Below are 20,108 nucleotides of genomic sequence, written 5' to 3'. Positions count from 1 at the left end.
GGTCCGCAATTCAAACCCCGGGCCTCCTTGACCCGTGTGGAGCTGGCCCATGCGCAGTGCTGATGCACGCAAGGAGTGCCCTGCCATGCAGGAGTGTCCCCGCATAGGGGAGCCCCACAAGCAAGGAGTGTGCCCTGTAAGGAGAGCCGCCCAGCACGAAAGAAGGTGCAGCCTGCCCAGGAATGGTGCCACACACACGGAGAGCTGACACAACAAGATGACGCAACAAAAAGAAACACAGATTCCTGTGCCGCTGATGACACCACAGAAGCGGACAAAGATGACGATGCAGCAAATAGACACAGAGAACAGACAACCGGGGAGGGAGTGGAAAGGGAGAGAAATAAATAAATTTAAAAAAAAAAAAATTCATGACAGAAAAAAAGAGGAATGATTTTGAACTATGGTACAACAGGTCCACAGTCCCTTACCAACAACTGTGAAGTGAAAAAAGATGTGAAAATCACATTTTTTTGTAATAACTCATTTGGCAGTAAAACCTGATCTGAACTGAGACAACTTCTTTTCTTTTTTTAATCCCACACAGTGTGAGTATTCATTTTACCTCAGAAATATTAATGGGATTAACTACAGGCCACTGCCTCAGACCCACTGGAATATTATAAAATAATATACAATGTATTTGCTGTGCTACCTTTCCAAAATCCAAAAAAACTGGAATTCAGAAATACATTCGGCACAAAGGTTTCAGATAAGGGATTAGGGACCTGTACCAACTTTTAAGTTTCTCACATATCCTATATGTCCAATGGCACATTTCTACTGGAAAGGGCTTAGACAAGGGTCTGATTTGTAGTGAGTCACAGAGACACAGGAGGATCAGAAGAGAAGAAAAAAGAAAGGCCACTAGTGAGAGGGTATTCACAGTTAAGAGATGAGATCCCAGAAGTCAGGGGTTCCCTGGCTGTAATCATCTCTTACCATATTAATGGAAATGAATTCCAATCTGCAACTTACTTGGGTGGCTTCTCCACAGTGCGGTAAGTGTTGAATGCCTGAAGCTGTTGCTGAACCCCGACCAGTGAATTGGCAAATTTACGATTGTTCAGAATAATGATGGTTTGTTCAATCCACTCCAGAAGATCAGAGGCAAGTGATTCATACTTCTCAATCATTTTTTCTGTTTCAATAGCATTGTCGAGCACCTGTAAACAAGGGTCAGAGAAATTGAAAAACAAGATCTTATCATTATTTTAAGAAAAAGAGGATTACAATATTATATGAGCATACATACACTAGATAACCGGCTTTTGGGAGAAAGCATTTTGACACAAGGAACCCTTTGCTGAAAGGCACTCAGACTGTGGCGATCCTTGAGAGCAGAGACAGCTTCCTCCACTGCAATTGGTTTTGTAACCTCCCAAGCCCCAGGCGAAGGATTTAAGATTCTGGACAACTCAGGTTGCCTAACCTCCAAAGTGGAGGAATGAAAAAGGGCTCTGGGCTCGGCTTTGTTTGGTCCATGAATACCCAGGAGTTTTCTATTCCATTCTATTGAGAGGACAGTGCCATCACGTCTAAGGTACTTTAAAAAATATGACAAATAAACATCAACCAAACCAGAAAGGTAAGGCACAATACTGGGGCCTCTCCAGCTGTGATAAGTATGGTTTCAGGCCCATGCCATCAGCCAACTCACACATTTTCAATAATTAAATTTCCTGGCCTGAGAAGAGGGCTGTTTCTGAATCTGTTACCCTCGTCAGCTCCCTTATACAACTGAGTACAGGGGAGACTGAGGTGCTCAGTCACCCCACCTTATAGGAACCTTAATTGTGTCTCAGAACTACAAAATTGGTGTAAGCTCACCTTTCCAATCCGTTTTCCTTCAACAGCCAAAGCCTTCATCTTAGAAAAGTAGTGGTAATAAGTCACCACGTAAGTGATAATGGACTTCTCGTCAGGGTGGTCCACACTGATGTCTGAAACAGAGACTTCCTTTAGTCCCTGGCTCGCAGTTTTTCAACACTCAACAGTCCAGTGTCACCTTTGTACGTGAGATCCCACCTTCAGTGCATTAATAAGGATAATGATGACAAAACTATCTGATTCTCTAATTAGATGTGTATTCATCACATGCCTTTTATCTGCCCAACTTTAAGTGCAATACAGGACAGAAGTTTTCAGAGATCGGATCCTTTCTCCAGAAGATTCCAGGCAGAATCCACAGCCATGTGGCTGCCCTCAGACATACCATGTTTACCTTCCCTCCCAATGGGTTTGTGCTTCTCGAGTTCTCATTTCTGCTGATGGCACCAGAATTCCTCCTGGTCCCTTGGTGTCCTCTCGCATTTATCTCCTAATTACCCATATCCAGTTAGTCATTGAGCCTGAGTCTGGATGATTCTGTTGATGGACTCTTTCTTGCTCCTCATGGTTTAGACCCTCACGGTCACATAACCACCACCTGAAGCAATGGCTTCCTCACCGGGTCTCCCCCGTGACTCAAGTCACCTCACGTTCTGCAGCTGGGTTGACCTTTCAGAAGCATAGCTAGGAACGTATGTCCTTCTCTCCTAGCTTAAAATTACTCACAAGTGCCTTGCAATATGGAGAATAAAATATGAGCCCCTTAAGTCCTCTAGAACCTTTCCTTCCCTTCCTTCCATCAGATTATTCATCAAATAATTACTGGGACTTCCTCAGTAGTGCCAGGCATTGTTCCACACAGTTTAATCCTCTAGCCTACTACATCTTCTTGGGCACTGTGTACCTGACCCAAGCTTGCCTATTCAACCATTCCCAAACATGCCCCTCAATTTCCAATATTCCCTTCTCTACTCACAACTTTTCTTTGCCTGAATTGGCCTTCCCCACCCCATCATCCTTTTCCTGTTTTTCAGGGTCCAGCTCAAAAGTTCTGATCTCTACAGCCAGAGTTAGCATCATCCCCCTCTAAGATCCCTTACACTTTGTTTACACGGGTGCACAAAACACCAGGCATTGTAATTATTTACACAGGTTTTGTTTGTCTTACAAGACTAAGTCCTGAGGGGATGAACCTTGTCTTTGTAAACCTCTGCCACCACATCCCAAACCCCTAATGTCCTGTCTTGCAAAAAGTGGGTGCTTGAAACATTTTTACTGAGGGAGGGAGAAAATGAACACAAATGGCAAGTCTTTGAGGTATGGCAATATTGAGTGATGTACCCAACTTGGGACAGGTTGAGAATGGAACACATAGGATAGCTCTTAATGGACACATCAGGTTCCTTTTCAGTATACAGCCCCACATACTCCTTCATTTCTGCCCTCTTGACAGCCCTATGTGAGGCAGGATTGCTTCTCTTATTTTAAAGATGAGACATGAGGGAAAAGGGCTGGCAGCGGGACCAGAACCAGCTCCTGTTCCCACCCAGGGCTTCTGTGGCCAACTCCTATCTCTGCTCAGCATTGCCCAAATTGGCCAAAAGAAAAAGATTTGGGGGAAAGACAAAAAAAGATGCCAGTCTTGTATGCCATTGATTAAATGCAAAATGTCGATCTAATGGAGGAGCAAGCAGGTGATTTTTTTTTTAACCTGTCTACAAGTATATTTTAACAGATGTTCTTTGGGGCACTGGAGCCAATAGCAACTAATATAAGACTAAACCCACAGGAAAAGTGACATCAGCTGCCTTCTGGAGGTCCTTGTCTTATGACCTGGGGAACATCAATCCCTTTTTCATACTGGGGGGCTATTAGAAAGACTAATGGGATTTAAAAAAAAATTGTCAGTGACAGAAAAGAGGTTCTTTACAAAGCACCAAGAACTAGGGCCAAAGAAAAATTCCTTCCCACAGCAAGATAGGGGTTAAGGCTGGAGATTTATCACAACACAAGGAATTTCATTTTTCTATTTATATTGAGAAATCATTTAATGAGTTAGCACAAAAATAATTTTATCTCTGTTTCCTGTAGTGAACATATCAGTGAATCGGATACATTGGAAAATAGCAAGAAGCTTGCCTGGCAGCCTCATGACCTCTATCTGCCCTTGGGGAATTAAACTTCCTGTTCTATATTTATAAGAACTTGAAACTTTCACTCACATACACTGTTTTCTCTCTCTAATATATTTGCTCACAGCTCAGAGGGATTTATAAAGTTCCAGTACTACAAATTCTTCTATTTGAAATGTTTCTCAAAATTGGAAAAAGGTCCCAGGATAGCTTAGGCTAGAATGAAGACTGGAATTAAGATTAAGCAAAGGTGCTACAACCGGGGGGCCTGCCCCGTACGTGGGAGCTCCGCATTGCTTGCAGAGAGTCTCTGGAGCCCTGCAGCAGGGACCTGCAGAGTGGAGGGAGGTCAGCTCACCCAGAGAGTATGGGGTGCCGCCGGCCCTGGGAAGGGACTGCGTGTCCACCCACACATTGCCCTGCCCAAACGTGCTGCCCTCTGTTGGGTCTTCCCTGCCTAAAAGCACACCCTGAGTGGTCTCCTAACAAGGTCCCTGCCTCCAATCTCCAAGCATTCCAAACCACCCTGATTGCCACATCTAGAAGAATGTCAGTCGACAAACACCTCTTGAGGTCCCGGGCCAGGTCATCCCCTTCAGCGCAGCTGCTAAAAGCCTTCAGCAATTGCCCACACCTGCTGAACAGACTCCCACCTGCCGACCTTTCCAGTGGTATTTTGCGTTCCCTCAGCAGCACTCCCACCAGACTACCTGTTAGTTCCCAAGCATGCCTTCCTCCTTCCTGGTTCTGCATCTTTGCTGCTGCAAGTCCCTCTGCCTAGCACGTCCCCTTCTTCAAAGTGCCTTGTTTGACTCATACTCATGCTCATCTCCAAGGCATGCCGAATGAATGCTGTTCTTTTTACAAATCCTTATGTAATTCCCACAACCAAAATTAAGCTTCTTGTCCTTTGATACCTCCCAAGGCATACAGGACAAATAAAACAAACTGACACAAAGCAGATTTGCTATTAACCCCTCGATGCTAGAGAGGCTTAAGTTCCACCTTTTCTCTGTTGCATCCTTACCCTCAGGGTCCAGGAGTTTAGTGAGGCCCAGGTGCTGCTCTGCCAGGTTGAAGGCATTCTGCAGATTGTAGTGTGCATTGGATTTCTTCAGTTTGTCAAAATCAATCAGGTCAGGTCTACAGAACAACAGTGGAACACAACAAATCCATGGCTTGAAACCCATCATGGGACCAAAAGGACATGGCTATTACTGCAAAATAGTAGAACCCCCTTCCTAGTGGAGCGAAACTCTAGATTATTATTTCATTTAACAATGAAATACAACTTTGAACAGATAATGAGCGAACTTGTTTACTTTGCTTGGGAGAACTTATACATTCTCTCAAATTTTCCTCCCCTGGAATGCACTCCCCTGGAATTCCCCTGGAATTTCCACTAAGGCAATGAATTTGAGGATCAAAAGTCACCCAAATCTGCTATAGGAGAATGGTAGCATGTTTGCTAAGGACTTACCGGTGTTTGTGTATCAATGCATTGAAGGCCATGCCATCCCTCCAGCTAGTGGTGAAATTGTGAATATTGACATTGGGGTATCTGCCAAGGACAAAGCACAAGGGACAAGCATTTACTAAATAAGATTTACTAAATAAGGTTCACACTTGTGCTAAGTGCAGTGTTTTAAAAAAATTTGCTTTTAAGCACTGGAGTATCTAAGGCAGTGAATATTTAAAAAGGACAATCAAATCAGAGCAAATGTCACTTCAACTTCAGATTGCTATAAAATTAAAACACACCTACACGGCTTTTCTTGCTTGGTAATTCAATCTGACAAGAGAGGCGAATTCTGTCCTAGGTTTAAAACACTATTGTTCCTTAGGAAAAAAAGTGGCCACAACCCAGACACCCCTGAGGCCTATCTGCTTCCACTAGTTCCCAATTCTGCCAGCAAAGGCATAATGATGCACTTGCAGTCTCTGAGTTATGAATATGCCCGTTACTTTGGGACAGGAGGTAGGACGTCCACGTGATAATCAGCTTTCTTTCTTCCTTATATCACTTAATTGGACAAGGTTTTGTAAAGCAAGTACCTCCGTCAGAAAACTTACCTGTTTGAAATTAATTCCTAATCAATCAGCTATTCTGTACCACATTGATTAACTTTATATTTGTGGTTGATAAGAGACTCATATGTGACTTGACCCCCTTATTTAACTGTATGTAAGTTCTCGATGGTGTTCAAACAACCCAGGCGCTAACTTCACAGCAACAGCTCGAAACCTACAATTCAATGATGATATCCTTCACAGCTACACTTGTATTTAACTATAGTAACTCTATAATTAGCTGGATACAAAATAGGCTCTCAATAAATACTAAAGGCTGAGAGACCCCAAGTCAATTTGATGAGAATGGTAAAAGTTAATGTCAGCTGAGCCCAGATATTTCAGTGACCCACAAAAAAAAATGCATTCTCTAAAAATATCTTCACTAACATTCACTGAAAAAACAAAAGGAAGGAAAACACAGAGAATGTATAAAGGATACCCTTAAGTTTACTGCACAAAGCTTTCAAAGGCTGGAGAAATTAAGAGGAGAAAACCCACAGCTATTGTTGTTGTTGTTTTAAAAGTCTCACGGTCATGAGTCCTAAATATACTTCCAGGGTTTTAAAATTAAAAAAATATACTGCTCCTTAAATCTTCCTTAATAATAAAGAGAAGGAAACCAATTATGGAGATATGACAGGTCCAGAAAATAAATCAGAACTCCTTCCATTCTGGAAGCTAGCTAAAATGTCAATATAGCAACTGCTAACATGTTAACAAGGCTTCTCAGTGGAAGCTGGTAGAAAAGATACTTGTCAACGTCTTATAAATGATGACTGCAATGCAACTGAGTCCTGGAAGAAGTAGCCCTGAAAACCTCCTGGTTCACACTCACCCAGCTGTCTTCATCTGGCACCACAGCAGCAATGCATCCTTGGCAGATTTCTTCTCCTTGTTGTCTTCAGTTTCCACACTGATATCCTGGATCTAATATTTACATAGAAATATTAGACGAATAGATGGGGTCAGCTGCTTAACAACAGTCATAGGAAAACAGGCCTGTGTCTATATTAAAAGTAAACTTCCGGCCAAAACCTAGCCCTGAAGATTAACCTACTCTAAGTGTGGATAAAAATGCTGTCTGAACCCAGGGTGCACTTCACAGAAACACCAATTGGAACTAATTTGCTGCTTTGCACAGAGATAAGGCTGACATGAAGACCGGTTACCTGCTGACTTCCCAGCACCTGTTAGGGGTCATTTCTGCCAACAGAGCCAATCTCCCTCATTCGAACTAGCGCTTGGTTCGTATAGTAAATCTGGAACCTCACCACACCCCAGAGAAATACTGTCTGGTTTTTCAAAACTGAACATTTTCCACACAGAACGTATCCTTCAATGATGAGGGGAGTGTATGGACCATTTCCTAAAAACTGACCAAGCTCCCAGAGACGGGGTGGGGGTTGTGAATGGGAAGTCAAATGCACTGTTTCTATTTGGGTCGATCGTAGTTTTGGTGATGGGGGGTGGTGATGGTAGCACATCATGAATGTGATTAAAAGCATTGAATTATATCTGAATGTGGTTATAAGGGGAAGTTTTAGGTTATATATATGTTACCAGAACAAAATTTTAAAAAACAAAAACAGGATTGTATAACACAGTAAACCCATTTGTAAACTACACACTATAATTAATAGTACAACTATAGAAATGTTCTTTCATGGACTGTAAAAAACGTAACATACTAATGCAAGGTGTTAATAATAGGGTGTTACATGGGAATGCTATCTTTTATGCCTTATTTTTCTGTAAACCTACAACTTCACTAATAAAAATAAAAAAAATTAAAAGAGGGGACTAAAACCTCTCTTGCAGCTGGCAAGAGGCAAAGCTGATTTGAAAAAAAAGTCTATGGAATGTTGACTTTGATTACTTTTTTACGGCCTCTTATAGCTACATTTTTATCTGTAACACATTGGAAACTGTGAATATTTATTTAACTTCATTTACACACTAACCAACTATGACTTTGCCTATAAAACTTCAATATTTTTGTTTTACACAAATATTTTGTTTTTCTTGCATGAGTAATTATGATTGGGTTTTGTGAGGGAAACAAAATGATAGTCAAATTTAGAAAGCAACCGTTATTCTCTTGGTCCTCAACTTATTCCTATTTGAAGTGTTTCTAACACATACACATGATGCTAAGAACTAGTTTAGAGGTGTTTTGATCCCAGGAATTAACAAAGAAAATGCCTCAAACAGGTTTCCTTTTGCTACTGAATGGAGAGTTGTTAACTACGGAGTAGAGGACTGAGATGGTTTTGGAAGGTACCCTGTAATAGTGATACAGTGCGCACATGTGAGTACGAATGCATTTATATTTAAAGCATTAAAGTGTGAAATAATAAGTAATGTACTGGGGAGCAGATGTGGCACAAGCAGTTGAGCACCTGCTTGCCACACGGGAGGTCCTGGGTTCAGTCCCCGGTGCCTCATAAAAAAAACAAAAAACAAATAACAAGCAAACATGAAATAAGCAACTCAGGGAGCCAATGTGGCTCAGTGATTGAGCATCGGCTTCCCATATACAAGGTCCTGGGTTCGATCTCAGTTCCAGTACCTCAAAAAATAAATAAATAAATAAAAAGCAATGTATCAGAGACCTTGTTCGAGTCCATATTCTAACTCCTGTTTAATGACTTTTATTAAAGAACCTCATAAAATCTCTAAAATAAAGTGGGCAGAATTTATGTACCCTCAAGTTTTTTCAGAGCTTAACACTTCCATGGAACTTCAAGGATGAGATGTGGCAATTTTGGCTCTGAGGTAAAAGCTAATCTCCTAAATGTAATATGTTTGTGAAATGACACAAAGCTCTGGAAAAACTTGAGGGTACATAATAAAACATTACATTATTTTTAAAGCGCTGAGCTTCCATGGTATGCATTCTTAAGCCATTTGTAAGTGGCCTCTTTTTGACATTACACCTAGAGCGGCCCTCCTAACCTACTGGCGCCAGAATCAGACTGCCTGGGACCGTACCATTGCAAGTTCTGGGGCCAGCTCCTCAGCTTCCCCATCTGAGGTATGGCAACAAAAACGGCTGCTACCTCGTAGCGCTGTTGTGCATGAAATGTGATAAAGAATATGAAATGCTGAGCTTGTAAGTGTTAGCTCTTATGATTAGGAGCTGGGGACTAGTTAGGTGATTTAGACAAATACTCTAATAAAACACCCTTGGGCTTTGGTTTCCTTTCCTAAAATGGGGACTGCGGGCTGGGGTGGCTGTGTTAGCCTGGGAGGACATCCATCACCTTTTCTAACCACCTAAGCATCCCTACCCCGACTCTGTCAAACCTCTCTCAAGTCAATCTACAAATAACCCCTGGAATTCTCCATGAAAAAAAAAGATGGAAGGAGAATGAAATACATAAAGATAATACTAAAAAGTTAGAAACTTTCAACTAGGAAAATCACTTAGGAATTGTAACGATTGTATTTTTTTTTAAATTCTCCATTTTTAACTGTGATAAGAACATAAAGTCAGAGTTTTTGCATAAACGCGAACTCTATTATGAAGAACCATTACTGCATGTGCAGAAAGTGAATGTGAAAGAATAACCCTCCCTCAAGGGGTGAGATACCCAGCCCACCAGGAAAGCCAGGCTGAAACTTCACACATCAACCCCTGTCCACTTCCTTATGCTTCTGTGTAAATAAGGGGCTCTGTTTCCAGACCTGCTCAGGAAAACGGTTCACTATTTAGACCAGGCAAACTCTAAGACTTTCACTTCAGTTTCTCAACCATCTTTTCTCCCTTCTAATGGGACAGCAGCAGAAAAGCGGTGAGCTGTCATCAGCATTTAATGGATGGTGGCTGTAGATGCACTGGGCAAGTTCTGCCCTGGGAGATGCGGGGGCATGTGCACACATCGGGAGGCAGAATGTAAGCTGGGCCTTGGTTGATGTGTAATCACTGTGTTTGTTTTGCAAGTGATGATTTACTAAAGCTTACTCATGTTGGATTACCAGCACTGCAGGCCCTGCAGTAATATCAGAAGCTTGTTTCTTGCCTCAAAGGAAAGGGAGAAAGTATGCATCAGCATCTACGGGTTGAAGCATAGGAGAAGCAAGCTGACAGGAAGGTAATTAACCAGTGACTCAACCCGATTCAGGCCGAGAATCCTGGAAAGGGCTGTGTGCGCCAGCTCTGCCAAATGGGTGCCGACCAGCTGGTAAGAGGCTGCTATCAGGCTGCCCTTCCATGCTCTGGCTGCTACTGGCAAAAGGCAGCAGGAATAGAACTTTTTACTCTACAAAATTGGAGTGAGGCTTGAGGAATGTTCTGTTAATTTCACCTCTGTTGGCATAAATTTTAGAATCACCAGGTCTGGGACCTGGGAACCTGAACTATTAAAAGCTTTCCCAAAGGGTCACCCATTTCTTTGTATAACTCTGTCTTAGCTCCATCCCTGCTCACCTCCCACCTCTCATCCCCCACCCAGCTCAGAACACTGTAAACTCAAACCTAATCCTAGGAAAAGTGAGAAGGCAAAGGGTTTGGTCACAGGCTGACTTCAGATGTTTAATAAGAAAACAAAGACAGCTATAATTTGCATGGAGCATGAAGCAATGTGCCTAGAGAAAGAATCAGTAATCAGGTCTGATGCACTCACTTCAGCCCTAACTCCTCTAGGGCCTGTCTTTTCTTGTAAAGCGAAGGAATTGAAAAAAAAAATGACCTTGACAGTAGTTCTAGCTTAAAATACTTCTGCAATTTTAGAGCCTCCCCCACTCAAGTACAACAAATGCATAAGTAATTATCATCAATTCAAACATGCATACTTCCCCCCTCCCCGAGAACTGTAGCCCCATATTCAAGAGAATGGGAAGGTGAAAATTGTGGCTACACACATGCCATGACCCTAAACAGCCTCTCCTAGAAATATTCTCTAAAACACACCACAATCTGGTGAAGTTCAGTCTAGGGATGGTATCCTAGCGCCAGCTGCATCCTTATGCCTTTGCTCCTTGAAAGCCCCTGTGCCACTGAGCTATATAGGAGAGGACAGCCAGGCCTGTCAGGGGTTAGTGAAATGGTGGGAGGATTCGGGAGCCGCCAGGTTCTCGCAGGGCAGCATCCAATCCTGTGGGCTGGAGGTGACACACTGCTCAGGAACCTGGCCCTTTGGAATGGGTAGGTCAGCTTCACAAGGAGGCTCAACCTGGGAGGTCTGCCCAGGGCTGGGCACCGTCGGCATCCCAGCCGAGCTCCTCACCTGGAAGCGCAGGATGATGGTCCAGATGAGGCCGAGAGTCAGCCGATGGTTACCGTCCACGATGTCGTGGGACCCCATGTTCTCCAGATGGACTCTCTGCTCTTTCAGGAACTGAAGTGCCTTGTCCACATTTTCCAGACAGTGGATGCGCATTCGCCCCTTGGTGGGTTTAGGCTACAAAAAGGGAGAGCAGAAGGTGGAAAGAGATCATCTGATGGGGCCGAGATGGGACCAGGGACCTGGCCCAGAGTCCACATGTGCTCATTAGGTAGCACTCCCCTACCCAAACCAGAACACTGAAAAAAGGTGTGCTCATATGGTTCAAAGACAGCATTTACCATTACAGCCTTAGAAGAGAAAGGCTTGCTTAAAGATGGCAACCAGTCACTTTTTAGAGATTTGTTTAATCACGGAAGCTACACAATTTGCAAATGAGCAGAAAACTGAAATTTAGAGATAAACCTTCAGCACTACTGTCACCATCAGTACAGTTTTTGCAGAAGCACAGTAAAATACCTGTAAGGATTTCCTGATTCTTTCAATGTAAAAATACGCTTGCCTTCTGCTGGTATGGGTGGCTTCCAAAGATCGGCTCAAAATGAAAAAAGGGACATACAACCAAATCAGGAGAATTTCCTGATTTCTGAAACAGGAGTTTGTATGAGGGTAGTGGAGACAGTGTTGAGTAAAAGGTTTTTATTTACTGAACATAAAGGATAAAGAAAAAGACAAATGACAGTACAGTAGCCTTCATGGGAAGCCAAATTCTCTTCCCTTTACCCAGTTATCTCAAAAAAATCCAGTGAGACCTTCAGAAGGTGAATGTTTAAATAAGCAAAGCAAAAGCTTATATATAAAGAAGTACAGGGAAACAGGTATAGCTCAGTGGCTGAGTGCTTGCTTCACATGTATAAGGTCCCGGGTAAAATCCCTGGTACCTCCTAAAAAAACAAAGGATCAACAAAATTTTCAATGGCTCTCTATTATCTACAGTGTCAAGATCAATTCCATGTACTCCACCACTGGCTGCACCCTCCCTCTTGTAGAAACTGATCTTGATCCCTCACAGAGGTCCCCACCAATCTGCACACCCTGCGTGTCAGCCTTGCAGACTTGGTGGCTTGCTGTCCAACTTCCCCAGCACGTACTCTGCCATCTCACTCCATCCACCCACCTTTCAAGGTCAAGTCACGTCCTCCCTACTAATGAGCCATTTCCAACCATTCCAGTTCTCACAGGTCTCCCTTTCCTTGTAACTCTACACAGGTATGGTCTGGGCCACACAGGTCTGAAGGACCTAATCGTGTTTCAGGTAGTGCTCCTATTACTTTCTGCTGGACTGCTGGCCTCATTGTGGGCAGGGGAGGGGATTTATATTTCTGCTCCATTATCAGTGGCCAGATTCTTCACTGGGTTTCGAGCACAAGGCATGTGCCTAGTGGCTGCCCAGGGATGGACCGGGCTTGGAGCATGCCATGAGCCAGCCACATGAAGGAAAGGCAGCCAGGTGGGAAGCCATCTGGGCAAACCCCAATGACAGCAGCAGTCAGCCTACATTAACATCTTGCCCATTTCCCACTTTCCCTTCTGTAGTTAAGATGCTTGGTTATTTGCAAGATAGAAAACATATGAAGGGAAGAAGACTTGGGTAACAAGTGGTTGTGCTAAGTCTGCGCGGTCTCAGAATGTTATTTTTTCTTGACTTTCTTTTCTCCTACAAAAATGAACAAGCAAGAATAGAAGAATGTGCTTTGACCCTGAGGAAAAGAATTATAAGCACAGGCCTCACCACAAGTGGTAAATTCTATTTTCAAATAATAGCAATGGAAAAAGAAATTTCTCTAAAAGACAAGCTTTCACACTATTGTGATAGATTTCCTTACACACCGGCCATTTTTCTGCAGAAACTTCTAAACTAATTCAATTCATTTATGTGGGAAATGCAAGGATTTGTTATTTATGTTATACCAGGTGATAACATTACTTCAAAATCAAGCAATCCAAGGGGGGGAGGGTGGTTAGAAATAAAACTGAAATGGGTGGGAGCAACTAAAAACTCTACTACTTAGATTCTATAGACGTGGTTTGAGGTTGACCTTGGTCTTCCCTCTTTCAAAGGTACACCTGTCTTCCCCCTTCATTTGGCCACAATACTGGACATTATCAGATGAAGAGAAATTTGTGGAAAGAGGAGAACAGGTCTACTGTCCCAGGTTAAGAGCCACAGACCTCTACATAAGATTCTCCTGCGTGTACTTTCAGTTTTTACAATCCTTTCTTGGATCAGCTCTTATCACTCACTGCTGAAAAAGGAACTATTCACAGCAGCCCTTGTTCTCATATCCAGAGCTTCTGGTTAAAATTTTGTTCAAAGTTGAGGGATGGGGACTAATTACCTCTAGGGAAGGTGGTACAAGGGATTCTCACTTTTTTTTTAAATTTAAGATTTATTTCTAATCTTTAAACTTATCATTACTATTTCATTTTCCTGCTAATGATTTTGGTAATATATTAGGCTTCATTATTGAAGAAGTTTTGGACCGCAGAGGGGCTCAACTATGGCAGGGGACACTGGTGTGGGATGTGATTGATGGGGAACACATGTTGGGAGGGAGTTCTCCAGGGCATGTATATAGGGTATATAAAAATGTTTGGATATTCACTGGGTATTGTCATAATAGTTTGTTACGAACTACAACTGAGGGAGGGCTGGGTTCCTAGGCAGGGGAGCACTGTCACATTCCCCAGTGGAACAGCAACAATCCCCCAAGTGCAAGGGCAAAGATTAGTGAAGAAGGTGGTCCAGTGATGAGCCCTTGGTACTGATGACTATGCTTATGAGCCTGTGTGCTTGAAATTTCAACTAGGACTAGAGCTGCAGGGTGCCTAAGAGTTACCTCCTAAGAGTCTCCATGTTGCTCAAATGTGGTCCCTCTCTAAGACAAACTCAGCATGTATATGCATTACCTTCCCCCCCCAGAGTGGGACATGATTCCCAGAGATGAACCTCCCTGGCGCTGAGGGATTACTACCAATCACTAGCTGGTGATGCAGTTAGAAAAAGACCTTCAATAAAAGGGGAAAATGGTAGAGACAAATGAGTTTATATGGCTAAGAGTTTTCAAAAAAGAGTAGGGAGGTCATCAAAGGGGTGCACTTATGTACATCTCAGCAGCATCCAAGAGACAGCCAAAGTGGATACAACCCCAGGTAATGGTGAGGGCTATGGAGACACACAGGTTCTATGGTCATGGCAGATGGCTCTGGAGTTCAGTGCCTTGTCAGTGGGCCCTACTTTGGAATTTGTGCTCCTGGGTGTGATGGAGTTGGACTCAGATGTGACCTTTCTACACATGTCTCTTCTGTCCCTTTTACTGAAACTGTGGCTGGTGCTGGGGTTGGTGTATGCTCAGGAGACTTGAATCTCTGGACTGTCCATGTGCCAGCTGGACCCTGAGCCTCAGCAGTGTTGCAAATCCTACTCTCCAGTTCACTGAACTTACCCAGGTCAGCTAAACAGGGAGGTGAAAATGGTCAACCACCACACCAGGGAGCCAAGAGTGCCTATAACTTCAAGTAGGAGAATTGCATCCATCAACTACATGGGATCTAGGACCCCTCTTGATTTAGAGGTGGAGTGGACATCAACATCCCAGGGTCCACAGGATGGAGGAAAAAATATGGATTAGAGTAGACTTACTGGTATTCTACTATAGAACTATTGTGACTCTAGCAATTGAAGAAATTGTATCATTGAAGTAGACAGTGGGCATGGTAGTTGCTGAGGGCAATGCTGGACATTATATATCCTGCCATAACCCACTGAATGGACTGGGGGAGCATGTAAATTACAAAGGAAACTATAATCCATGCAGTGCAGCAGTGCTCCAAAATGTATTCACCAAATGCAATGAATGTGCCACAATGATGAAAGAGGTTGTTGATGTGGGAGGAGTGGGGTGGGGTGGGGTGGGGTGTGGGATATATGGGAACCTCATATTTTTTAATGTAACATTTTTTGTGATCTATATATCTTAAAAAAAAAAAAAAGAATTAAATTTTTTAAAATTAAAAAAAAAATTTATTTTATTTATTTATCTCCACCCCCTTGTTGTTTGCACTTGCTGTGTCTGTTCAGCTTCCTTACTTCCTTAGGAGGATCTGGACACCAAACTCAGGACCTCTGATAACGGGAGGGAGGCACCTAATCCCTTGAGCCACCTCTGCTCCCTGCTTTGTTGTGTCTCTCATTGTGTTTTTCCTCTTTTGTCTCTTGTTGCATTATCTTGCTGCATCAGCTTGCCACATCTGCTTGTCACATCAGCATAGCTGTCTTGCTTGACCTCTTTAGGAGGCACTGGGAACCTCTGCTCCCCAGTGTGTTGTGTCTCTCATTATGTTTTTCTTCTTGTCTCTCTTGTTGCATCAGCTTGCTGCGCCTGCCCGCTTGATGTCTTCTTTTAGGAGGCACCAGGAACTGAACCAGGGGCCTCCCATGTGGTAGGCAGGAATTCAGTCACTTGAGCCACATCTGCTTCCCGTCTGGCATTATTTTTGTTCTTCAGAAGACTTCTCTCATCTCGCTTTGGTGGCTGTGTATCTGACTGGTGAGATACTATTGCACCTGCATGTGCAGTTTCGATCACAAAGCAAGGGTCTTCAACCTGAGAACTCTGGAGCAATAAGGACAGAAAAGGTGATTTCCTAAACTGGGCACAGTGGGTGGGAGAGGTAGCAGTGGAAGCAGTGTGGATAGAACTGGAAGGAGTTAAGGAACAGATGGGGGGGCGGGGGGGCGGTTTGGGATCTCCCAGGCTCCATCAGGTATAACCACCATTCTTTCAGATTTTACCTCACAATCACTTAAGTCTGGCTTACATTCAAATGAATGCAGCAGAGAAAGTGCTCTTGTCAGAATCTCCTCCCTCCAAACAGGAACCACATATGAGATATTTTAAGCTTCTATACTCTCTCCACAAAATCTCAGGATTGTGTGTGTGCTTCCACATGAATACGGCATCTGTGGGGGTGGGGATGGCGACAGGGACACACACACTTTCCTCAGGGTCTAGACATGCACCACCACACCACAGGGCCCGCTGGCACTGACTGGCCTTGCTGAGGAGCCTCCAAGCCTCACTCCAGACCCAGCTCCAGCTCCAGCCACCAAAAACATGGAGCATGAGACTCAGGGAGGAACAGAAGGAAAACGGGCAGACAAATTTTCTTGGCAAATGATCAGACTCTTTCATATGGTAACACAAAACGAAACACCAATTTTCGAAAGCTACGGGAATGAAGGTATAATACGTGGGGATAACCGGAGGTGGGAAAGATGAATGGGAAATTGTCTGGGGAAAAAAATATATATATAAAAAGGGCAATACCTTGACGTTTTTCCTCCTAAAGATTTTTAAATAATTTACCTACTGTTCTTTTCACCTTTTTAGCTTTTATTTATTTATTTATTTTTTATTTTTTTAACGATTTATTTTATTTTATTTAATTTCCCCCCCTCCCCTGGTTGTCTGTTCTTGGTGTCTATTTGCTGCATCTTGTTTCTTTGTCCGCTTCTGTTGTCGTCAGCGGCACGGGAAGTGTGGGCGGCGCCATTCCTGGGCAGGCTGCTCTTTCTTTTCACGCTGGGCGGCTTTCCTCACGGGCGCACTCCTTGCGCGTGGGGCTCTCACGCGGGGGACACCCTTGCGTGGCACGGCACTCCTTGCGCGCATCAGCACTGCGCATGGCCAGCTCCACACGGGTCAAGGAGGCCCGGGGTTTGAACCGCGGACCTCCCATGTGGTAGACGGACGCCCTAACCACTGGGCCAAAGTCCGTTTCCACTTTTTAGCTTTTAAAATGTCAAATATAAGCAGCCATACATACCTACACAATATGCTTTTGTTGAGCAGTTTGAAGGTAACGATTCTGATGTTCAAATTAAAATTTCTCTACTTTCTAGCAAATCACTGCCTTAACTCCTCAACCGTTTATTTATAAAATGGGGACAGTACTGATAACTAGGGCTGCTATTAATAAACAACAGTAAACTAATTATTATGGTGTTCTCAAACTTGTTCTCAAAGTGTCTCTCTACCAGCAAGGGGCAACAAGTGTTTTCCTCCCCAAAATTCTACTTAAAACAAAAAAGGGACTCCATCCCTCTCCTTATGCCACTTGGGTTTCAAACTGTCTAGAAACAGCCTCTCTCTGGGGACATCGGAAAATGCCAGGATCTAGAAGCACTCCTAGTAAGAGTCGTAACAGTTGAAAAGCAAATTTAAAACCAGAAGACAGGGAACCGGACTTTGGCCCAGTGGTTAGGGCGTCCGTCTACCATATGGGAGGTCCGCGGTTCAGGCCCCGGGCCTCCTTGACCCGTGTGGAGCCTTCACAGCAGTGCTGATGCGCGCAGGGAGTGCCCTGCCACGCAGGGGTGTCCCCTGCGTGGGGGAGCCCCACGCGCGGGGAGTGTGCGCCCGTGAGGAAAGCCGCCCAGCGCGAAGGAGGGAGCAGCCTGCCCAGGAATGGCGCCGCCCACACTTTCCGTGCCGCTGACAACAGAAGCGGACAAAGAAACAAGACGCAGCAAATAGACACAGAGAACAGACAACCAGGGGAGGGGAGGGGAATTAAATAAATAAATAAATCTTTAAAAAAAAAAAAAACGAACAAAAACAAAAAACAAAAAAAACCCAGAAGACAAGGTGCTCAGTATGGGGATGATAATATTAACTTTCTAAGATTAAATATAATTTAAATGATAATCCAATTTAGATTTCGGCAAGAAAAGAAGAGGTGATAGAGAAAAATGTGGATGGTGGTGTCCCCAGGGAGGGGGAGGTGAAAAATACCCAAACTTGTACCTTTGGTGCTCTATACTTGGTAAGAGTTCTGAAGCTTAAAGCGTATTAGGAAACAAGTCTGATAAGCATGATTTATAGAAATTACTTTTAAAGAAAAGATTATTACTGTTGTGCATCTAGTAACAAACTAGGCAAACTACTATACAGTAAGTTATTAGGAGATTTTTCTAATACCATCTTTATATCTTTCTTATATATCTTTTCAATTGAAGTTCACTTAGCTTGAGTGAAATATTAATGCCTTTTGAACAACAACAAAAAAGAAGACATGGTGCAGTAAGATGACTTACAATATAAGAGGGAGAAAGAAAAGATGATGAAAACACAAGTATCCTGACTTGTGTTCTATTTGCTTTAGAGAGGGTTTCTAACATGTTTTAATGCAAAATACTTGGGCAAGATTAAAAAGCAATTATTAAGAAGCAATAATTACAGGAAGCTGATTTTTAAAAGATGCTAATGATCTCACAGAGCTATACACAGAAATATATGGTAACATAAAGGACATAGCTCTCAAGAGATAAAAATCTTAATTGTCATTTATTAAGCAACTATGGTGTGTTAACCTCTCACTGTTAGGTGGTTTGCATCTGCTATTATTATATTTAGTCCTCAACAATGCTGTATTATTCCCCACCCCCCAAGGTGGCTCCCTCGTCTGTTTGCTCACTGTTTGTCTTCTTTAGAAGGGACGGGGAACCGAAGCCAGCCAGGACCTCCCATGTGGGAGGAGGGCACCCAACTGCTTGAGTCACACTGCTCCCAACCCTGTATTACAGTCATTTTACTCATGAACACATTGGCTCAGAAAAATCAATTAATATGTCCAGATAGTTAGTATGTGGTGGACCAGGATTCAAAAGAGCCCTCCTTCTACCAAGGGAGAACCCAGAATTCAGGAGGAAGAGAGGCAGACATTTCCATGTGAAAGGAAACAAGAGCTGCGGTTTGGAGTTTTTGTCTTTGTTTTTTTTTAAAGAGCTATTTTTATATTACTAAATTTCATCTTCTCAAAAGGAAGAAGAGGTAACAATGGAGAAAACTAAACACAATGGAACTAGGGGAGGGGTGCATCTCTCAGTAATAAACACTCGCGCCTCAATAAGCCTTGCCTTAAGAATGGCTAATTCTGCCAAAAAAAAAAAAGAGCGTTCCCTGTTTTGCCTCAATTATTAATTGCTAGTGGGGCACACACAGGTCAGTTCCCTTGGCAACATGCGTACTTCTGCACTGCTGCCACTTCGGATGGAATCGCCTGAAATGCCAGGAATGAGGGGACAAGGATGCTACCAGACTCCTCTGTGACTCAGGAGTTGGGGAGGGGGCTCTGCGGGTGCGGAGGCGGCTCCTCTGAGGAAATGCCTATTTTTACTGATCCTCCTTCTAAATGATTTTAACAAGCTTCCCCTCTCCTCCCACACCACAGCCTGTGTTCCTGTGCTTGGCGGGCACTCTCCCTGTTTCCCCTTCCCAAGGTCCCCGCGCCCCTTCCAGTCCCAGTCTTTACCAACCACACCTCGGCCTCAGCCTCACTCCTGACCCATCTTCCTTCTGGCTCTCAGGGGGAGTGGGAGATAGGGCTCAGTAACCACCTCCAGGACCTGCCAACGTAATTCTGTTACTTTTTAGAGCAGCCAGCACCAGCCCTGGCCCTGGGCAAACTCACCCTCCCAGACCCTGTGTCCTTAGAAAGGAATGACGGAGCTGGGTGTCCCTCGCAGGGCTACGGCTCTGCCCTGACTGGCCGTGCCAGCCTTAAGCATGGGCCACTCACACTCAGGATTTGCAGAACTGTGGAATAACCACAATACTCACAGAGCCTAAGTGGAAATGAGAAAACAAATGCTTCCTGGAGCCTATCTGCCCCGTGAACTGGAGGGGAAGACAGAAGGGAGGATTCCTGGCCCGGGGTTTTGGGAGACCCCCGGGGAGCTGGGCCACTACATTCCACCCTGGTTAAGGGCACTCCCCTCACCATC

At 43.7% G+C, this 20,108-nt stretch overlaps 1 protein-coding gene across 7 annotated transcripts in view; it reads right to left on the bottom strand.

Moving 5' to 3' along the window:
• SPTBN1 (spectrin beta, non-erythrocytic 1) overlaps window positions 1–20,108 on the bottom strand; it is a 209,084-nt gene that overhangs the window by 47,582 nt on the left and 141,394 nt on the right. For 6 of the 7 annotated variants that reach the window (XR_011646105.1, XR_011646106.1, XM_058278571.2 and 3 more), the window contains 6 exons: window positions 11,264–11,437; window positions 6,871–6,962; window positions 5,443–5,523; window positions 4,990–5,105; window positions 1,831–1,943; window positions 979–1,166 (listed from right to left, as the gene is read on the bottom strand). Coding sequence is in view for 5 of the 7 variants with exons in the window: in XM_058278571.2 (XP_058134554.1) it covers window positions 979–1,166; window positions 1,831–1,943; window positions 4,990–5,105; window positions 5,443–5,523; window positions 6,871–6,962; window positions 11,264–11,437 (764 nt within the window). In the remaining 2 variants the exon portion in view is untranslated. Of the gene's footprint in view, window positions 1–978; window positions 1,167–1,255; window positions 1,351–1,830; window positions 1,944–4,989; window positions 5,106–5,442; window positions 5,524–6,870; window positions 6,963–11,263; window positions 11,438–20,108 lie in introns of those variants that run through there. The other variant, XM_023587599.3, reaches the window with a different exon arrangement.

The sequence above is a fragment of the Dasypus novemcinctus genome, chromosome 17 (assembly GCF_030445035.2).
Source record: "Dasypus novemcinctus isolate mDasNov1 chromosome 17, mDasNov1.1.hap2, whole genome shotgun sequence".
Classification (NCBI taxonomy): Eukaryota; Metazoa; Chordata; class Mammalia; order Cingulata; family Dasypodidae; genus Dasypus; species Dasypus novemcinctus.
Note: the sequence above shows the minus strand (reverse complement) of the source record. Positions and strands in the feature narration are given on the sequence as shown.